The sequence below is a fragment of the Galendromus occidentalis genome, unplaced genomic scaffold (assembly GCF_000255335.2).
Source record: "Galendromus occidentalis unplaced genomic scaffold, Mocc_1.1 scf7180000077471, whole genome shotgun sequence".
NCBI lineage: Eukaryota > Metazoa > Arthropoda > Arachnida > Mesostigmata > Phytoseiidae > Galendromus > Galendromus occidentalis.
This window is the reverse complement of record NW_003805459.1, coordinates 42,344-61,048: the sequence shown is the minus strand read 5'-3', so window position 1 is coordinate 61,048 and position 18,705 is coordinate 42,344. Positions and strand designations below refer to the sequence as shown.

The following is an 18,705-nucleotide window of genomic DNA, read 5'->3' as shown; positions in this document are numbered from 1 at the left end:
TCCGGACACCCTCACAATGCTGGGCATACGGTTGCGAAATTCTGACAGGATAAGTACGAATTCGTCTGCATACATAAAAAGCACCGGAAAGTGGAATGTATGGAAAGTGGCCCCCGCAGCGGAAGTGGTAGAGTGTGTTTGACTTGTAATGGAGTGTCACAGCACATATAATTGTGACAGAAATTCCGGAAGCCCTTGGGCTATTCCGCCGGTGAACGCAAGGTCCTACGGCAGACTTGTCGTTCAATATTTGTCGTTCTATTATGGGCGAAAGTCGGACCATGAAATAGGCGGCGCTCTCGCTCAAAACAATTTCAGGTTCCCGTAGATATCGAATCTCCACGATATCGAAATTAGCATCATCCACGGTGCTCATTTTGGGGTCTCTCATCGGTTCCATAATTAGGTATTCAGATCTTGATTTTGAATCAGGAGGATATTTTTGTCCGGAGTCCGTATCCATGCCCATTTGAATGCATAATGTTCCTCTTCGACACTTGTTCCGTGACTCGAAGTCTCATATTTCTATGGTCTACTTCGGACTTCGGCCGAGGATATTAATGACTTCGCGAATGTGGTCAACGACAGTATGCTGAAGAGTTTTAATTATCGACGGACCGAAGGCACCGCTTCTGGGTGCGATATCGGCTCCGCCGAAAGCCGACAACTTAGAGCGCGCTTTCTTCCTAAAGATCACCGTCAACTACACCGTGAGCCCTGGGTCATGCTCATTCAGGCCCGCGGGCTCGTTCAGGAGATCATGAGAGCGATCCACGGAAGTGACTCTAGCCAATGCGAAAGGTTGGGCGAGGATCCATGAGGAATTTATGGATGATCCCCAGATCGACGCTTGCTCCGCTCCCAAGTAGACACTTTGCAATGCCTTATGGCCCTTCGCCACCCATGCCGCTGCTCATTACGTGCAGTGTTGTGACTATGCGTGACCCACGGTGTGAACGCGCATTGCCCCGTCAGCTCCAACGGTGCAGTTTGTTAGGCAACATGTTCGACATCCTAAGAACGATTGTGTAGGCAACATCGGACACAGTTCGTAGACGTCGACGCGATTTTCCATCGCGCCATGGCCTGATCGAAACATAGGCGGTAGCGGGCGGTGGACCTGCGACCGATTGACATCATCGGGCCCATTGCGGCAAACAGCGCGGAGGCAAGACGCTAACTGGGCGAAGATCGACGGCCTAGCGGCTCCTTCCCGCCGATGCAGTCGCTGATATGGTGGTTGTTGTGGTGCCGATTCTCCAGCGCCTGCTCCCGCCGCTAGTCATGATGATGATGATGCCTCTGACCTTGACGGAAGCCCTCTCCTGCAACGCTCACCGACGACGGTGTTCGCCCGCCGCCGCAGATCATCGACGTCAGGAGTCCGACAATCGCTCGTTCCAATTGAAGTTCTTCGCATTTTTGATGCAACTAGTGTGTGTTTTCATTCAACTGAAATCCGTGGGGGTTCCGTAGAACCGCTCCGTGGATGAAGTGAATCGATATTCGCCAAACGTCGGATTAGGTTTCCATGCCGGTAAGTTGAGCCGGAAGATTCACCGTTCGAAATCTAAAAACTGAGCGTGCCAAGCTCGACTGTGTGTTATCTTGTAAGATTTCGGAACATATTCACTACAGCGGTTCGAAAAATATCCGGACGATTTCATAAGTTGCGCTGAACGGATTAGGATGAAGAGCTCACTGCCTCCATTAGGATGAGGTTCCAAAGGATTTACGCTATGAGCCATGACTCGCCTGCGAGCTCTGCGGAGAGAATTTTCGTTCCTCAAGAGTTCGGGATTCCCCCTCATGAAAAAGATCGCTACCTTTCGCGAAAGAACTTTTTTTTCTGGACTTGAGACACGAATCCGAAGCCCGGGATACGCTCGCGTTCGTTGCGATGTTGGATCGTTCGCCACACCATTGTGGCTTTCCGCAGACAGTTGTCTTTCAAGGTACTCAAACAACCCGCGAGTGATTCATGATTTGATGCTGATTTGTGTTTTTCGGACTTCGAATTACTCCGAATTCTTCTCGGAGACCCTGAAGAGGAAGCGTCCCAGCCGAAATTCCGCCTGTCTCCGGGAGCCGGAACCCTTGTCGAATTCCGTTGCCCAAGCTGCAGGGGATTGGATTTCATGTCTCGAGTCGAGGATTGGATTCATTAATCTACAGGCGCATGCTCGGAAAGAGCATGAGAACGCGTTTTTTCTCGCTGCTCTCGAAGGCCATTTCGCGGCTATTGGGAACCCGGATTCCAACACAAAAACGATCTCCATAACGGAACGAGAACGTCCCCGCTGTTCCGAGACCGGACGCTCTAAAGCGGAGCGGCCTCCAAACGATTTAACCTCTTTCAGGTCTGACACGGCCCTGACTCTCGTGGGTGACCCTCCATAACGAAACTGTCGTCACGTTCGGTGTACGCGGGGAGGACGGCTGACTGAAGTCAGGAAGATTGAGAGCTATACCCGGGGTTTCGGATGACACTGATCGAATTTGCGCGTGACGTCGATGCAACGGAGTAAACGCTTTCTTGTACGCGCGCACGTCGATCGTTTGAGCTCGCTCAAGTCGCCGATATAGCCTTCGATTCGTAAGGCGCTTTTCTCTGGCTTCTGTACCAAGAGCAGTCCTCGAAGCTGATCGGATAGCGTCGGAATCCTCTGCCTCCGCATTATATTGAGAGAAGGGATCGGTTATGGAATCACGAAACTATATTCGTTTCTTGGCCTTTTCCACCAAACTCATAATCGGAGCTGTTTCGATTCCGTCGAGTTATTCAACACCAGCCCCTGATACCGACGAAATCACGTCATCGGATCCAAGGTCGCGAAAGAAAGGAATTGTGTTCGCTGTGTCTTCCACGCTGCCAAAATGATCGGAACTAAAACATCTCCACCAGAGTCTCCTAAGTTGCGAATGAACCCACGATCGACTGCTACGGTTAAGTCTTGCGCATCATTCATGAGTCGTCAGCGGCTTTGAAGACATCGCTCTGGCACCACTGGGCATCGAAGTGAATTACATCGTTGTGGAGTCATTGACTCGCGCGGAGAATATGTGGCCGATCCCAGATATGAACGACGAGCTCGCAAGAGTTTGAATCTTTTCAAGTCCAGAAGCGGAACTTTTTCCACTCCAACGCTTGCTCAGAAATATTCCGTCCCGACGACGATCAACACGGATGCAGCGCCTGAATCCGAGAATTTAGTTGGATGAGTTGCTGAGTGGAGATTCTCGCTCGAGGGACCTGACTCATCGTTTCGGACTGACATCATTCGTCTGAAAACGCTCACGACAGGTTCACTGTTTCGTACGAACGGTTGACGGCTGTGAAAGGAATCCGTTTCATAGTTAAATCCGTCGTTTCGAAAAATGCTTGGTCAAGGCTCGTGTTGTAGTGAAAAAACAAAATGAAAAAACAGGGAACCTCTGGATTTTATTGCCTATAAATTGCAGAATAGTTTTCATCATTATTCGACATTGAATTCATCAGGTCATGTGCCGCTATTCCCATTCAAGTAAACGGAACTGACAAGAGCAGCGAGCCGCAACCGACGTACGCGAATATCGATCTGAGCTCATAAGTTGGGCTGATTTGTTCCGATAATTCCGGATGCACCACCTCTCTGTTTTACAATTACCTAGTGCACTGGTCATTTCGGGAATTCGGCGTCACAGTCATGCGACTTTCCGTGCTATCGATTCAAGTTATCCGATCAAAGAGGCAACTCGACACGAGATGGGACGCAGGCGGTGGATCGCAAATCGATCTTTTCTGTTGCAGTGCATCGAGCTTATCGGACTGATCGAAAGGCTAAGCGTTGAATCTGCTGCGCCTTCACTCCCATTGTGAGTTTTGCGATAGGTCGTTGTCTAGATGCACGGCACGCGATATCAGTCGACGAGGTGTGGTCTGGAGCGGCCTTTAGTTCCTCACTCTGTAGTTTTGGACGCCAAGGTCAATGGCAAAACGACCGTCTATCCGAATCTTCAACGATTCCTACTCGTTGCAGAAATCCGACCCGTCCTTCTATGGAACACATGAACGATAGAACGCTTCGCGCCAGAATCGTTAGAGGAATTCCTCCCATCGAAAAGCCTCGAGCGGTCTTGGCTATCAGAGGCAGCGAATCCCCTGCAAAGAATTCGTACAGGGGAATGAGCGAAGCGGTAGAACAATCGAACGCATCCAATGTAGAAGGAGCGAGGAAAGCTAAATATACAAATGATACCCGTCATCGAACGATCGGAAGGGTTGCTGCTGGCAACTCCTGGCGTGATCAATCGAAATCGGATCGATTATTCCGGCTCTCTTCAGAAATATGGTCGGACGTCCTGCGTCAAAGATTCAGGCGGCCGGTTTCCGAATCTCTCTCCGCGGGCTCACGCTTCTCTTCTACCCGAAAATGTCGGCTTCCTCACCGCGAGCAGTACGGGAAAATACATTTTCCGCTCCTCTCGATGGGTGGCCGATATGCTGAGGAATCTGCGTCGATCGACTGCAATTTGAATGCACCAAGGCCGCCCGCTGGATCGCGCAGCACCTTCTCCCACGTCGGGCGACCCCTCGGCGTAGACGCAGCGCCTCGAGGAGCCCTTCCCGATCGCCGCGACGAGTCTCGTGAGAGACTATCCCCGGTACGCGATGTGACTCACGGGCTTTAGACTGCGGTTCTCGTTCCCGGACCAGAGGAGGAGTCTCAGGCGAGATTCGAGAAGACGCTGCCTATGTCCCTCCGGAGATCGCAGAGAAGCAAAGTCTCGCCAATTTTCTCCCTCAATCTGTGCGGAGCAGAATTTCCGAATCCTGCTCCGCTCCATGACTCCTCTTACGGATAATATCCTTAGGAGTGTCCCTTACGTCAGAACGGGTTTATTGGACCAAGATAATCGACTACCGAAAAGTCGACAACCTTGAGCCGCCCGGTGAAAATCGTTTTGATGATTTAACTGTTCACGCGGATACACATCCACGAAAGGACTTTTGACGAGGGAGATCAAGTCCACTCGCGGGCCTTTGGGAAGCTTACGGATTCCGAAATATAAGCTTCTCTTGAGAGCATCCATGTATGAGCCATGTGCTCACTGCTTCCTGAGACACCTGGACAAAAAACTGTCGGATGGCGGATTTCAAGATCGACACTGGCTTCTGTCTCCGGAAAGCTTATATTGTCGCGTAACTTTCCAGCAGTCTGAAGAATCTCCTAATCCGGTGTAGCGGATCGCACGAAACCGCATTCTGAGTCTGATCCGATGTATCTAGGAAACCGAGAGTGCCCGGAAGTGAAATTCTGGAATCCAGCGTTAAGCTGCTATCGATTTCAGTGCGAAAGTATTCCTTCGGCCTCCGTTCCCCTTCCGCGCACCTTCAGCCGCAGAATTCCATTGAAAGGAGCAAAGTCTCTTCGGAGCTACGCTGATGGAGCCGATTCAGTCGCGCGCGGGTTGGTGTGTCAAGGAATGAATCGAGTCGAATTCTTCACGGATAGCTCGACGATCGCGACAGCGGCGGTCTACAGCTACGGGGAATATTTCTGTGAGACACAAATCGTGAAGACATGAGGAAGCATGAGACCTTCACGGATCTCCAACCGTGTCATGGGAGGATGGAGAGAGAGTGACGCATCTCGAGAATCTGCGAAGACCCTTTCCGTTTCAATAGAGTCTTGAGCATCGCGGGATCTCCCTCTCAACACCCGTGATTCTAACAAACAAACGCCCGTAAATGGCATCTAAGACTCGGAGAGATACACTAGAGCTGAAGGAGCCTCGCGTCCCGTTACCCCTTCCATTGTCCCCCGGACTCGGAGCTCACAGACGGGAGCGATCGCAAGGGAGCTCGAGCCGAAATTGATCAAGGGCATCGGGTTCGCGGGTACGCTCACTCGTGAATCGTAATTCGCTCCTCTCCAGCCCAGGGAATCTCTTCACGGGCTTGGTCGAAGCTCAATGGTCAGAATGGTCGACGACGGGGAGAAGACCCGATCGGAGTAGGAAGGTCAAGTCAGTCGAGTGCGTCCACTTATCAGGAGAAGCAAGCCAGACCCGTCGTTCTTGCGAGGAGGATCCCTCAGAAGTAGGCGAAGCGATCAAGAAAAATGTCTTCCATTCCTAAGCGCTCTCGAATTCGGCATGCCGGTTGTTCTGGGGAAGTTTCCTCCCAATCCGGCCGTCCAAAATATTCGTGATCACTTTCTGTGTTGCGGAGGACGCCACGACTGGCTGAGCATGACAAAAGTGAATCTGGCAACCTCGGAGGAATTAATGAATCGCGAAGGCTGGAATTCTCGGAAGATGGGAGAATCAAACCATGAAGTTTTCACGCCGTTATGAATGGAGCCGTAACTGAATCGATGCACGAGGGTTTCCGAAACCGCATTATGGTGCCGGGGAACTCGACCCATCGCATTCAGTACAACAGATGTCTCAAATAGTTTGATGGACCCACAATGGCGGAGCGATGTTTTCCCGAACACAACCGTTTAATGCTATGAGGCGTTCCCTATCTGCGTGAGACGCCATTCGTCTTGAATATCTATTATTAGTGTTTTGATAGACGTTTCCCGTTCTCGGATGTATGCATTCTCAGTGCGTGTTGGGATATCGAATGAGAATATTTCCCAGGAATCACTGTCAGCGCGGTTTTCGCGGAAACACGTTTAGCCGAATGAGTAACCGAATCGCATCGGAAGCAGGAAACGTAGAAGATTCTTCCTCTCTCCTCTTCTTTTATGCGGACCGAGCTGGCTCCCCGGGACAAGCGTGCCCAGCAGGATGGAGTTCTCATGTAACTGCTCAAGAGGAAACTATATCAGTGACATCTCCAATTATTCCTCATGGAATGCAGGGCGGAGAAAAAAAGGTTTGGGGGATTAAATTGCGGTCGGCGGCGAGATTAGCCGTCGAGCAAACTCTCTTTCAGTAGAGATAACCCCTCTTACATTATACTCGGAGATTTTCTCTGGGCCTTGGCGGACAGTTTTGCGGTTCGATGCGCGTATTTCAATTGATGGCAATGCTGGCTCCAGCGATTGTCATTCAGAAGAAAGAAAAGTTATGCCATTGACGCTGGAGCAGCGAGTCGATGGCTTTGAGTTTGAGATGAGTGACCTCGGATTAAAATGATTTGCGTAGTCGCATGGAACTTTTGTCGAATGTTTTTTTCCGTCACATGTTACGCGGCCAAACCTTGGCTTCCAGCCCTCGACAACGGTCAGGTGATGATGTCGAGCGCTTGCTTGTTTTTCGAAGAGCTTTTTCGTTCCGTGATTTCAAAAGGAATTCGTGTACTGCTCGAACGAAATGCCGTGATATTTCATCGCGTGAATCGGACTTTGGCGTAGAATGGCGATCGAGAGCGCGTTGGGGGGAAGCGAGTCTCACGGAAAGAACGGCATTAGGGTGGGAAGATGGAAGGCTTTTTGTACGCTCTTGCAGCCGGTGATTAAATGATTTGGGTTTGGCCGCGTGGAATCGAGCCATTCCTACGTCGACTACCACGTCCGCCAGAATATCCGTGTTATCATGAAGCGGAAGGTGTGTGTGAGTTACTCAAAAACATCCCTCAGTGTCGAGACAAGAAAATGAGAAGGATCAGACGTCAAGCGCGGCGGACATACGACAAGGCGACGTATCATGACCGATCTATCCCACCGGCGGCAGAAAGCGCCTTGCCCAGCACCGGCTGATTCTTGGCAAGCGTACACGGTTTTGGGTTTTCTTCAGACTTCTGTGCCGGCATCGGGTTGCATTGCCCAACGATCGGTTGGTGACCGCTAGAAGGAAAGTCCAATTATTGCAACATGCATCTCAACGATAAAAGCCTCTGGACGGATAGATGTATTTCGGAAGCGATGAACTCGAGACAGGAGGTGAATTCGGCTTCCGAACCGCTCGATGAGTGATGCCCGAAATTTTGTGTGCGACGAGCTTCCTCTTTTTCCCCCGGCGATGGAAGTCAACTTCGGAATCGAAATACTATCCCAATGATGCCGAGATGTCGTACAATTATGGTTTCGCTCCGGATGCGATTCAGCTCCGAAGTGTTTGTACCGTGAGATATTCAACGTGGACAGATCTCCTCTTCCAAAACAACATTTCCGCAAGAAGCTCACCGGCAGGCAGCTCCGGCCTGTCCTATTATTGAACACTGCCATCCGCAGCAACGACGATGTCTTCTAGCCGGGATGTCGTTCTGACAGTCGCCGCTATCCACATCGACGCGAACCATCGAACGTGGGATTTTCCAGTTATAAATAAAACCAATCCGAGGAGGGAAATATAGAAGTGGCGCAGCTAGTCCGCGCGCTTTCATGAATCCATGAGGACCAGACGCTCCCCGACCAGATCTACCGGGGACGCGAACGCCAGACTGCAAAGCGACAACTCCTTATGTTACACTGCGGATCTAATGAGCTTATGGCCAATGAAGCGTTGGCGTGAGAAATCTCTCGACTAACTGTACGTAGGGTGGGTGCCGCCTGTTTTCTCGTTTCAAAAAAGCTCGATCTGCGGTCGAATGTCTGCAACTCCCCCGGAGCGCCCTACGGAAGGAGGATAAGCGGAAATCCTGAAGGCCTGACACGACATCCGAAAAGTCCATTCTAAGATTCTTGACTCGCATGTTTTCACTCTGCAAAAGTGGAAATGGTCATTGTTGGGAGTTTCCGGGGGGAATCCGCTCGATTTTGGGAGGACGGCCTACTCCTCGGCTCACCCGTCGAAGACTAAGTTCCGGAAATCGATTCTAGTCAGCTAATTACATCACGATTGAAGCAAACAAAGACGCCACTACTTCTCTGTCACAAACCGAAGAGCTCAAGCGTCTGAACAGCGACAGGCACATAGGTATCAGAATATGTCGCAAGCACAAGAAACAGTTCCGCATGACAGCCTCCGTCCGTCAGTAGTCGAATTTTCCGCGAGCTTGATTGCGAAGAACTCCGAAGCAGCGGGTTGGTTGGTCGGTCGAACGAACCGACCCTCAGAGTCATATTGATAAGCACATTTGTCACTTGCGGGCGTGGTTCAGACTCCGTACACAATGCAAAACTTCCCACAACGCAGGTCAGACCGAATCGATTCGAAATCTGTGCGACTTCTATGCGTGGGCAGCGCGACCGTCCACAACGACCAACAACTACAGATCGCCAGCGTACAGATTCAAAATTTGAGAGGAGAGATGAACGTATTAATAACAATGAGTACAGCGTAACAATTTCGTCCCCTCTCGACCTTTCTTGGTGCGTTGCAATTGAAGTGTTTGCAGAATCGTGGGCGAATGAATGGGTGGAACACTCGGGAGAAATTCGGAACCGAGAGGATACGACGGATTCAAGCTCAAGCGAAGCTATCTTAAAGATAATTACTACTGCGGTTTCTACGGCTTCTGGAGCCGTTTCTGGGATTTTCATTCCTCTCCTGATCTTCAGCTCTGCGTGGGTGTCTCCGCGCGCGCCCCCAGAATGCAGCCGTACGTGGACTATCGGCAATAGAATTCGCTCACTGACCCATTTCGAATCCGATTCGCGCCGGATTTGAGAGGAAAGCTATTCCCGACTCGATGCGGAACACGGAGCGGAATCGCGAGTGGCGCTTTCCAGCGTCCGAGAACTACGTTCAGATCCTGAACACGGTCGTCCCTGAGGGAGCTCATTCAGACTCCAATATTATGAATTTACTGAATAAGCTCGCTTAAGGCGGATGCCGACGGATTATTATCATGAGAAAATAATACACAGTCCGGAACGCCTGCGAGTGAGATCTTGGGCGGCATGCTCGTTTCCATTCGGACAATCACTCTTCTAATGAACAATGAGTAAATTAATCAGCTTCTTTCCCGCGCTTTCGATTATTAACTCGGGGAAAATGTGGGAAGGTCTCGACTGATTCGATGCGCCTCATTCTCCCCCTGATGACTCTGTCCGATACAACGTCAGTGTGGTCGCTGGCGCGATCGCTCGTCAGCTGCGATCCGACAACAATCGCCACCGGGAACTTCCTTTGGGAAGCTTTCTCCGTTGCTCTATCTCGCAATGATTTTGTATTATTATTATTATTGAAGCTGTAAGGGAAGTTTCGACATTTTCCCTAAGAAACAGTACTGCTCAGTTTTTCTTTTCAGTCAGCCGTGAAGACACGGTGTCTAATCCAGACGAATGAAATATACAAAACGAGTCGTAGAAGGAAGAGTCTGAAGAAAGCTTCTTGGGACAAAAATGACGAATGGTCGGGTTCTTGTCCGAATTTTCGAGTCGGCACGATCCCTCTGACCGAGCAAAAGATGCGTTCTGTGACCTACAGATCAACATGGAAGTCAAGTCTCGCTTTCTCGATGGAGCTACTCCGGCTAGAACATGCTCTCAAAATTATTTGATAGCGGTAGCTCTCCCGGACTGATCTCCCTCTGGTACACCGATATGGAGTCGGAAATTGTGCGGGTGTAAGAGCCGAGAGTTTCCGACGGAAACCCTACCGTGACCCTAGAGAAACCGAGCGCGCTTTCCATTATTTTTACTCTCTCCAAGCCAAGCGTCGGAGTCCATCCGTGGCAACGAGGCCGACCGAATTCCTTTGCTTGACCTCTGTAAGCTAGCGGTACGAGCTGAATAATTATCAAACGTGCATCAAATTCCAGCGAAAGCACTCCAGCAGCGGCGCTTTAAAGGAAGAGAAAAAAACGACATTCAGCGACGAGTGCGTGATGCCGCTTTGTGCGAGCCCGCCGCCTCCAAGGATACACCGATCGAGAAAGCGTGTCTTCGGTGGAGTGTTTCCGTCCGTTGCTAGCTCAATTCCGTCCGCACGATTCGCCAAATGAGTGAGTGTCACCCACAGAAGTAAAATCATCTGATGGCTACATTGGAACGTTGTCAAGGCGGTCGACCTCTAATCCAGTCCGTCCGATCGTCCGATGAGAGTCTCAGACATTCTGCGTTAAGTCTTTTCGATAGCGAATGAATCGATGCTCGTAGTCCTCGGCGGAAATGCTGTGGACTTCTCTAGAAAACCTCCTCTTCAAAGATGAGCACGCAGACAAGCTCATCGGGGCCGGGTGCACAATACTCGTCGATAGCGGATAGTTTATGATCCCGAATTTTTATTGCTATGACGTTGGCGCTAGTGGATGCAGTGCGTAGTCGAGACGTTCGAGCGGCACGTGTAGTTCGGATGAGTGCTCAGTGGTGCTTACGAAAATTTTCCGCGACGCATTCTTGAGGAAAGTATTTTTTCCTCAGTGACGATTGCGTTGACGAAGTGAAGCAAAGGCAGTCGCTCGAGTTTCGATCAGGTTCGTACGGTGGATCTGTTCGCGGTATGGATCTTCGAGTCTCCTCTAAAAAATGAAACTCCAGACAATGGCTCGTAATGAGCAAAACTCCGAGAAGATGAAGTTCCTCTCTTAGTGGGATAGTCGAGAATTTCGCAACGATAGGAAAGATGAAAAGTCCGTTGTCGGAAACGTATTTCCTAAACACGACGAACAGCGCATCTCTTTTGTCTTCGCGATCGACCGTGTGAGCGCGGGGGAGTGAATAACACATATGGAATATGAAGTGCGGATGAAAACGAAAGTTTCTTCACCGTAACTAGCCTCTCACGATTATACGATGCCTTGTCCTCGGAATTATGGTCTTGAGTTATTGACATGAGAGTCCCGGTCGTCTGTAAAAGAAAAGTTCCTTGTCAACGAAGAGGACGTCCTTGCGGTCAGGAAGACTTTCTCTTCTCCGCTCCGGCACAGGACCGCTCCCCGATGCTTGAGTTCGCGATGGTCCGAGTCCGGGCACTGAGCGCAGTGCATCGAGGAGGTGTCAGCTGAAAGCAGAGTGAAAGAGAAAGGTTTCAAGAGAATTGTGAAGGCTTCTACGGAAGGCAGAGAGAGCATGTGGAGTGGACGGAGAACCTCCGATGATCACCCATGCAGCGCGCCGAGTCCAGGACTCCGCTCGGAGCGCCTTCCGGGAAACCATGTGCTCTGTTTTCGCTTCACTCGCCCTCTTTCGATGAGGTCGCCCAAAAACAGCGAGAGCCCATTCCTTGGTCGTATGCATACCAGTAGGGGATTCGAATGTGCTCCGGAGAAGCGTCTGCTGAAAGACGAAAGACATCTCAAACGTAAGAGAACTTTTCATCTAGCGTCTAATGAATCCGTAACTGGAGGCGTCACTTATCGACATCAGCTTCTGTTCGTGAAGACACGCTATGCGATAATTTGTGGGAGAGATTTCCCCTGCAGCGATAGCCTGAGGCTGAATATTCTCGATCTAAGTCTCCTAGTGGCATGATCGGATTTCTTCCGCGTAGCTGGTTGACTGACTGAACTCGAGATAAAAGCCTCATTGGGAACAGGATGTGAGTCGAGACTGGTTATTTTTTTCTGGTCTAACCGACGACCTTCCCTCTTTCACTGAATATATTATATAAACATGCCGACGCTTTTCCTTATCGGCCAGCGTGGTGCGTAGCTGTATTCGATACTTCCTCCATCGACCAGCGTTTCCGATTGACTTGGTAACCGTTTGGTCATCGGGAATTGCGCTGCTTTATCGCTCGGTGGATCGACGGCATTTCGGTTTCTTTTCTCCATTTTCTGATCGTTGCAAAATGGGTGCTGCTCAACGCGATCCGGCCCCAGCCTGGTAGTCGGGAAAGTTTGGCGAGCAAGCCAATTCTTCTGGTACCTTTTCCGTCTCCCTTGTTTCTTTTCGACGCTTCCACGACATTCACTGATTCTTGTTTCTGACCGACTGTGAGTTTCGAGCTAAATTCCCGCCCACCGCAGGATTGCGCTAGAATAGACTGGTTTACTTTCCGAAGACGCAGTGTGCATGCCGGACACGGAATAAAGACGTCGACTTCAAAAATATTCGGTTTGTGTGGATTCTCTGGAGCTTTTCTGTTGATGAGCGTCGATGCGTCGAGGAAGACAGATGAATTTCTGCGTTCCCCGCTCTGACCACGCGTAGTTCCGAAATTCTAGCAGGCTCCCACGAACATCCGGTTTTGTATCAAACGGCTACCGCAGCACTATTCGAGGCAGCGACCACCCGCATCTTTTCTGCGAGGAGACAGAGCTCCGCCAGAATCGTTGCATTCGCCACTGAGCAACCGACATACTGTCAATTTCGATCTATTACCAGAGAGACATGAGGGCCAATTAATTGTGGGCCATTTTTAGCGCCGGATCCAGTGCATTCACCGAACCGACCCGGGTCGATGTCCGCAGGACCGCCGAAGATTGTCCTATGCACTGATGTCTGTCATCGACACGATTCCCCGATTTAGCCAGATCGATGCAATCGGACTCGCTCCTCAATCGGCAATCGTTGACAATCATTCAGATCGGCGTTACACACGCTTAGTCACGAAACTTGCGGCTTGCATGGATCGGAGCGTACGTGATTAAAAGCGAGATACTTCTTCGGACTGGGGAGCTATAGGGAGAACAACATTTCTTCTACGCCCCGACAATAATGGATTCAAGGCGACGCGTTGCCACGAGCGTCTGGAGTCACAGATCTGTCCGAACACTCATTTTCTTGAAATTTACCTCAAGAAGCTTTCCGCCGACGCCGCTGTGCCTCCGCAGCTCGCGAGCACTAGCTTACAAAAACCTGTGAATCCTTGAGAATAATTTTCTTTCGTTGTTGAATTGCTCCTAGTGTTCATACGCAAGTACAAGACCGGTAATCGACGTTGTTGTCGGTGACGACAGCGAGTAGAGACATTGTTACAGTGGCTTTCTATTTTTTTTTGGCTTGGTTGAGTCCATTTTCCAGTTTATCGTATTCTTTCCCGATGCTCAAGGCGGGGTTCTGGGCGTAAGTCTGATTCCCGATGGTTCCGCCGATGAGAATCTGGCGGACAGCTTAAAGGAACGAGAAGGTAGTTCAGCGAATTGTTGTCCACATTTTCGTGGTTGAGCTGGAAGCATGACAAAGGCTATTCTGCACTATTCGAGCTACGGCGCGGCGTTGCCTCCACCCCCCGGACTTGTAGTGCTGGACGGCGCGGTGGCCGTAGAAAGACTCCTTCCAGAACGAGTGCTTGTTGGTCTACCACAATCCGCTGCTGTTTCGGCTTCATCGCGGAACTCGGTGTCACAATAATTAGGAGTCGCCGGAACGGCTTCTCAAGATTCGCTTAACTAATGAGGACTCGTGATGGGAGAAGCTTACGTTACCTCGCTTGCCCTCAGAAATCTATCCGGACGGGCGAGCACTTCGACGTCGATGAGTCAATCAATCAGGGAGTTATTCGCAGAGCCAGGTAGCCAATCAAGCTGAACGGTGACGGCCATCTTTTGTCTTTGTTGACCAGACGCTCGCAGCCGGAGACGAAAGTCTTCCGACCTTGAAGCTCACACAGTGGGCCTGCTAACAGGGTGTTTCGACAACTTGTCTCCGAGCTCTGGGGCATTTTAAATCGGAAACTAGTCACCAGGGGCTCATTGTGGCGGCAGATTGCGAAACTAGTCTTCTCATCCCTTTGTGAGAACCCCAGCAGGCGGATTCGTTGCAAAGGTTCGTCTCGACCCCTCGATTGCTTTTATTATCCCGAGGGATCGCCTATTGATCGACGACATCTCCAGATACCATGTAGCGCAACGACAATACAAGTCTCGTCTTCTGTTATCGAGTGACTTCGTGCTGCACATGGACGAAAACCGCGCCCCGTTGATGCCCCGAGCTGGGGGTCGTCTGGTTACATCACTCTGATAGCGACGGCAGTGAAAAATGGAGGAAAATTATCTAAAGCAAGAAGAACGCGCTTACATCATGACTCAGTCAGTCAGTACAGCTTCGAAGAAGGCAACGACGCGACGCAGTCGAAGTAAAACGATGTCAAAGCTCGATGTCGATTTTCCTCGGTCGTGAGCACTTTTCGAACAATGGTCATTTCTCGGATGTCCGACGGAATAGCCGTGCAAGCGAGCGGAGTGAGATCTGTCGGTGGAGTACGAGTGGACGAATGAGACAGGCACCGGACTCCATTCACAACCTCTCCGCTGAGTTTCTCTGCCTACTGACGGGATAATCGGCCGGCGATACGATAATCGAGGACGAGGACCCAGGTCCACGCGATGCTTCACGGCGGTAAATCACCGCTATCGTGAATCTAACGCGAGCCTTCACAGATAGGAGAAATGCGAGAATTAATTTCCGTGTATAACTTGATTTCCGTGGCCGGTCATGACTTGCGGAGTGCTGTCTAGTTGATGGCTTGTCTCCCGCCGCCTGATTTTCGAGTCCAGCTTCTCGAAACACGCAGGCAAGCTCCTCATCCAACGCGTTCGAGACATTCGAACCTTACGGCCACCCGTCCCTACAATGTCTGGTTTATCGCAACTCATGGTAGAGCATGTGTCTCATCAAGCGTTTCAGATGACAAAATTCTCACGTACAATATTTCCATTTACGATGACAGTCTAGAGAAGGACATTCGACGACGATAAAAAGAAACGTGTAGAATGCTCCTGTGGTCCACGTAGCCCGTTGCGGCCAACCGATCAGCAAACGCGCGTCGAGCTTCGTCTGCAGCTTATATTGTTGTGGGCTGTGACGAGCGTTCCCGACAGCGGTCAGAAAAGAATCAGTTCATCGTTGCGCGTTCCAAGACTTTCATACGGGACGGCAGGAAGCGGAGGTGATGCTTTCTGATCCATGAGTCCATGAAGCGATCCCTGCGAAACGTATGATTCCATTCAGAGTTTCCTTATAGGCGCAATGTTCCTTCGTTTGTAAGCGCGACGACGTTCAGGATTCCTGCTTATCTCTCGGGATTGCTGCCCGACGGGTACAGGGACCTATGGTTCTGTATGATTGCATAGGATCAGAAAGTCTTCGGAGAGGCCATTCTTCGAACTGGTTTCCGACATAGGCTTCTCAGATGAAAATAATTATTTTCAATGTTGTTCGGGCGAGCGACGAATTCCCTGATTCGACAGCCGACAAAGAATGTGATTCAAAAGCAGTGAATTCTTCCGGTTGAGATCGAAGCTTTTAATCTGGAAGCTAGGCAATGGCCCTCTACGGATGTGATAAGATTTTGGAGAGTGAGATCGGATCGGCGTATGAGGTCAGGGCCGTAACGGATGGTCCTACAACATAAATTTGCGTAATGAGCCTATTTACGATTCACGATACAGCTCGCTTATAGCTCAATGTAAACTAGCAATCTAGCTTCAGCCGGCAATTGATTTTTTTCGAACCGGAAAGGACTTGATTCTGCGACATTTCAAAAAGGGGTCTGCCCGCGCATAAGCAGCAGACTCGGAGCTCCTATAGCCTCCTACCGAGATGCAAAGAGAACCACGATTTCGGAAGATATACATAACTGCAATATGATGTCACCGGAGACGTCGAATCAATCGTTGTTTCATTCCTTCCGTGTAATTTCTGGGTTTCGCATGGCGAACAGCTGACTCGCCGAGAGAGCATATCATACTCCGCGAGCATTTCTAATAAAAGTTTTCTTGGACTTTCAGGAGCGCCTCTGAGGTGAAGATGAGGCCAGCTGTTCTCGCTTTCATCTTGGGCTGTGCTCTGGGCAGTCAGATAAAGATACTGCCATACGGAAAAGTCAGGCCTACCTATCGAGTTCAATGCCTCTCCGAATTGCCCAACGACCTCAGCCTGGAGGCTCTAGGCAACATGACCGTCGTGTGGAAGGATGCCGAAGGTCTCCTGATCGGCGAGAGTCCGGTCAGCATTGTGATGGAGGAGCCATCGATCGGGGCTGAGATGATTGTGCAATACGCAGGCGCTTCGGCACAATACAGCTGCGCGTTCAAGCGACCGGGAGTGGAGGTCCCATCAGGAATACAATTCAGTGACATCTACGTGTACGCGAAATCGGAAAAATGCGAATCCGATTTGGCCTACTGCGACCCGAGCAAGCGTTTCTGCAGACAGGCTAAATGCGTTTGTCAACAGGGAGAACACCTCTTCGACGGAACGCAGTGTGTACCTGGTTACACCGGAACACTACCTTGCCATCCGGTCACGCAGAAAGAGAGCGAACAATGTGTGGGCGCTCTACGGAAAATCGCTCTGCGTAAGCCCTACATGAAATGTCAATCGAAGAAAAATCGAACACTCCTCGAGAGAGTGAAACAGCTCATGCCAACCCTCAGGCTCAAGCCGGACAACTACAGTCACTGTCCGTGCAAGGGTGCTATGTACGGCAATATCGTAGAGATCAATGGTATTGAATACTGCCAAGAGGTGGAACAAGTGTCGTGTTGCGTACCGCTGTCCTTGCTGGTGGACAGCCATGATTTCTCGCTAGTTTGGTTTACGCTCATATCAATATCGATTTTCATCGGCTTGGTGCTAATCGCAGCTTTCGTTCTCATGGTGTGTAAATCTCGCCAACAACTCCAAGCTCAACACAGGGCTCAACTTCGAGCGTTGGCGCTCCAACAGCAGGACGAGCATCTTGCGATTTACGACCCGCGAGTTCATCGGACACTTACCGTAGCTTCCGATAAACCGCCTGCTTACCATGAAGTAGTGCGTCGCGAAGCTGGCACACCCCCTCCCGCTTACAATGTCGCTGTCGCGACCCTAGGGAATGCGGTCAGTTCTCGGACGGACCTCCAATCTCAGACGACGTCGGCGTCGCAACCCGAGCCGTCTACGCAATTAGAGCTTACAGATAAGCCACAAGAGTAGAATATGTCTGTCGTGTATCTCAAGACGCATGCAACACCCTCATGGTGTACGGGATTCGGAACATTTTGATCGATATCGAGCCTTTTGAACCTGCTCCAGGAAAATCCCAGCTCGCAGCTGCGCCAGTGCCACATGAAAACTGCAATAAGAGAAGGAAGAAGGTAGAAGGAAATTCGTCGATGAAGAAATCCGGGCTTCAGTCGACCCGAAGATTGGACGTATCCGGAGTTGAGCTCGTCCTTACATTTTGACCTCGACCGCGATTGTCGGATCATCCGATCTCCCTTTCCAAAATATTGAGGACTGATTCCGCGACAGGAGCCGGACAAAGGTACTTATATCGGTTGATGCTAGCAGCGGTACACCAGATTTTTGGGAGAGCTTTTGGGATGGCTGAGAATCCATTGAGCTCCTGTAAGAAAATTCATGGAGTATGATATCTTTCCAAAAAAGCTCACATTTCCCGACTCGTAGTCAGGCGCGTAAACCTGCGAAGTACCCAATCGATCTTTGGAAACCGGGATCGACCCGTCATCTCAGTTCTTCCACTGTCAATGAGATTCCGATGCATCTCCCGCGCAGACTCCAGGTGCAGGAGAATGATCACTGATTACGAGATTCGCTGTTAGGCAGAGAGTTGGAACCGCCTCTTAGAGTAAAGCATCTTGTTAGCGGACGCATCGTAAGCTCCCTGATATGAGCGATTGTGTAAGTACATTCTGTAAATAACTTCTAGCAGACCGGATAAGATAGCGATCGAATAAACTGTGATATCTGTAAAAGATGAGAAAATGCTGTCATTATTCGGCTGGCAGGGGTGCGGGTATTCCTCCGGGGAGCGTTCCGAGATTGAGCTTCGCATGAGATTCGAAATCCTTATACCAGAAGCTGAGTTCACATTCCGATTCGTGTACTTTCTCCCGGAAACAAGTTAAACTCCATCTCTGTTCCATTTCAGACTAGGTTGCTACGCGTAGGTTGCTACGCATCCCGTGGTGCTAGCACCCTTGTAGCGTCTCGC

General features: G+C 50.4%; 1 protein-coding gene across 2 annotated transcripts; it reads left to right on the top strand.

Moving 5' to 3' along the window:
• Positions 1–1,379: 1,379 nt before the first annotated feature.
• On the top strand, positions 1,380–18,476 carry LOC100906559 (uncharacterized). 2 transcript variants are annotated; one of them, XM_018640061.1, is made up of 2 exons: positions 1,380–1,537; positions 16,496–18,476. In XM_018640061.1, exon 2 carries the CDS (start codon positions 16,515–16,517, stop codon positions 17,682–17,684), a length of 1,170 nt encoding a protein of 389 aa, XP_018495577.1. In that variant the 5' UTR covers positions 1,380–1,537; positions 16,496–16,514; the 3' UTR covers positions 17,685–18,476. The 2 variants fall into 2 exon arrangements, with proteins under 2 accessions (XP_018495577.1, XP_018495576.1); XM_018640060.1 differs by lacking the exon at positions 1,380–1,537 and adding an exon at positions 15,567–15,700.
• The last annotated feature ends 229 nt before the right edge of the window (positions 18,477–18,705 follow it).

What these genes read in the sequence shown, in the direction of transcription:
- LOC100906559 (XM_018640061.1), top strand. Translation starts at nt 16,515, where the DNA reads ATGAGGCCAGCTGTTCTCGCTTTCATCTTGGGCTGTGCTCTGGGCAGT.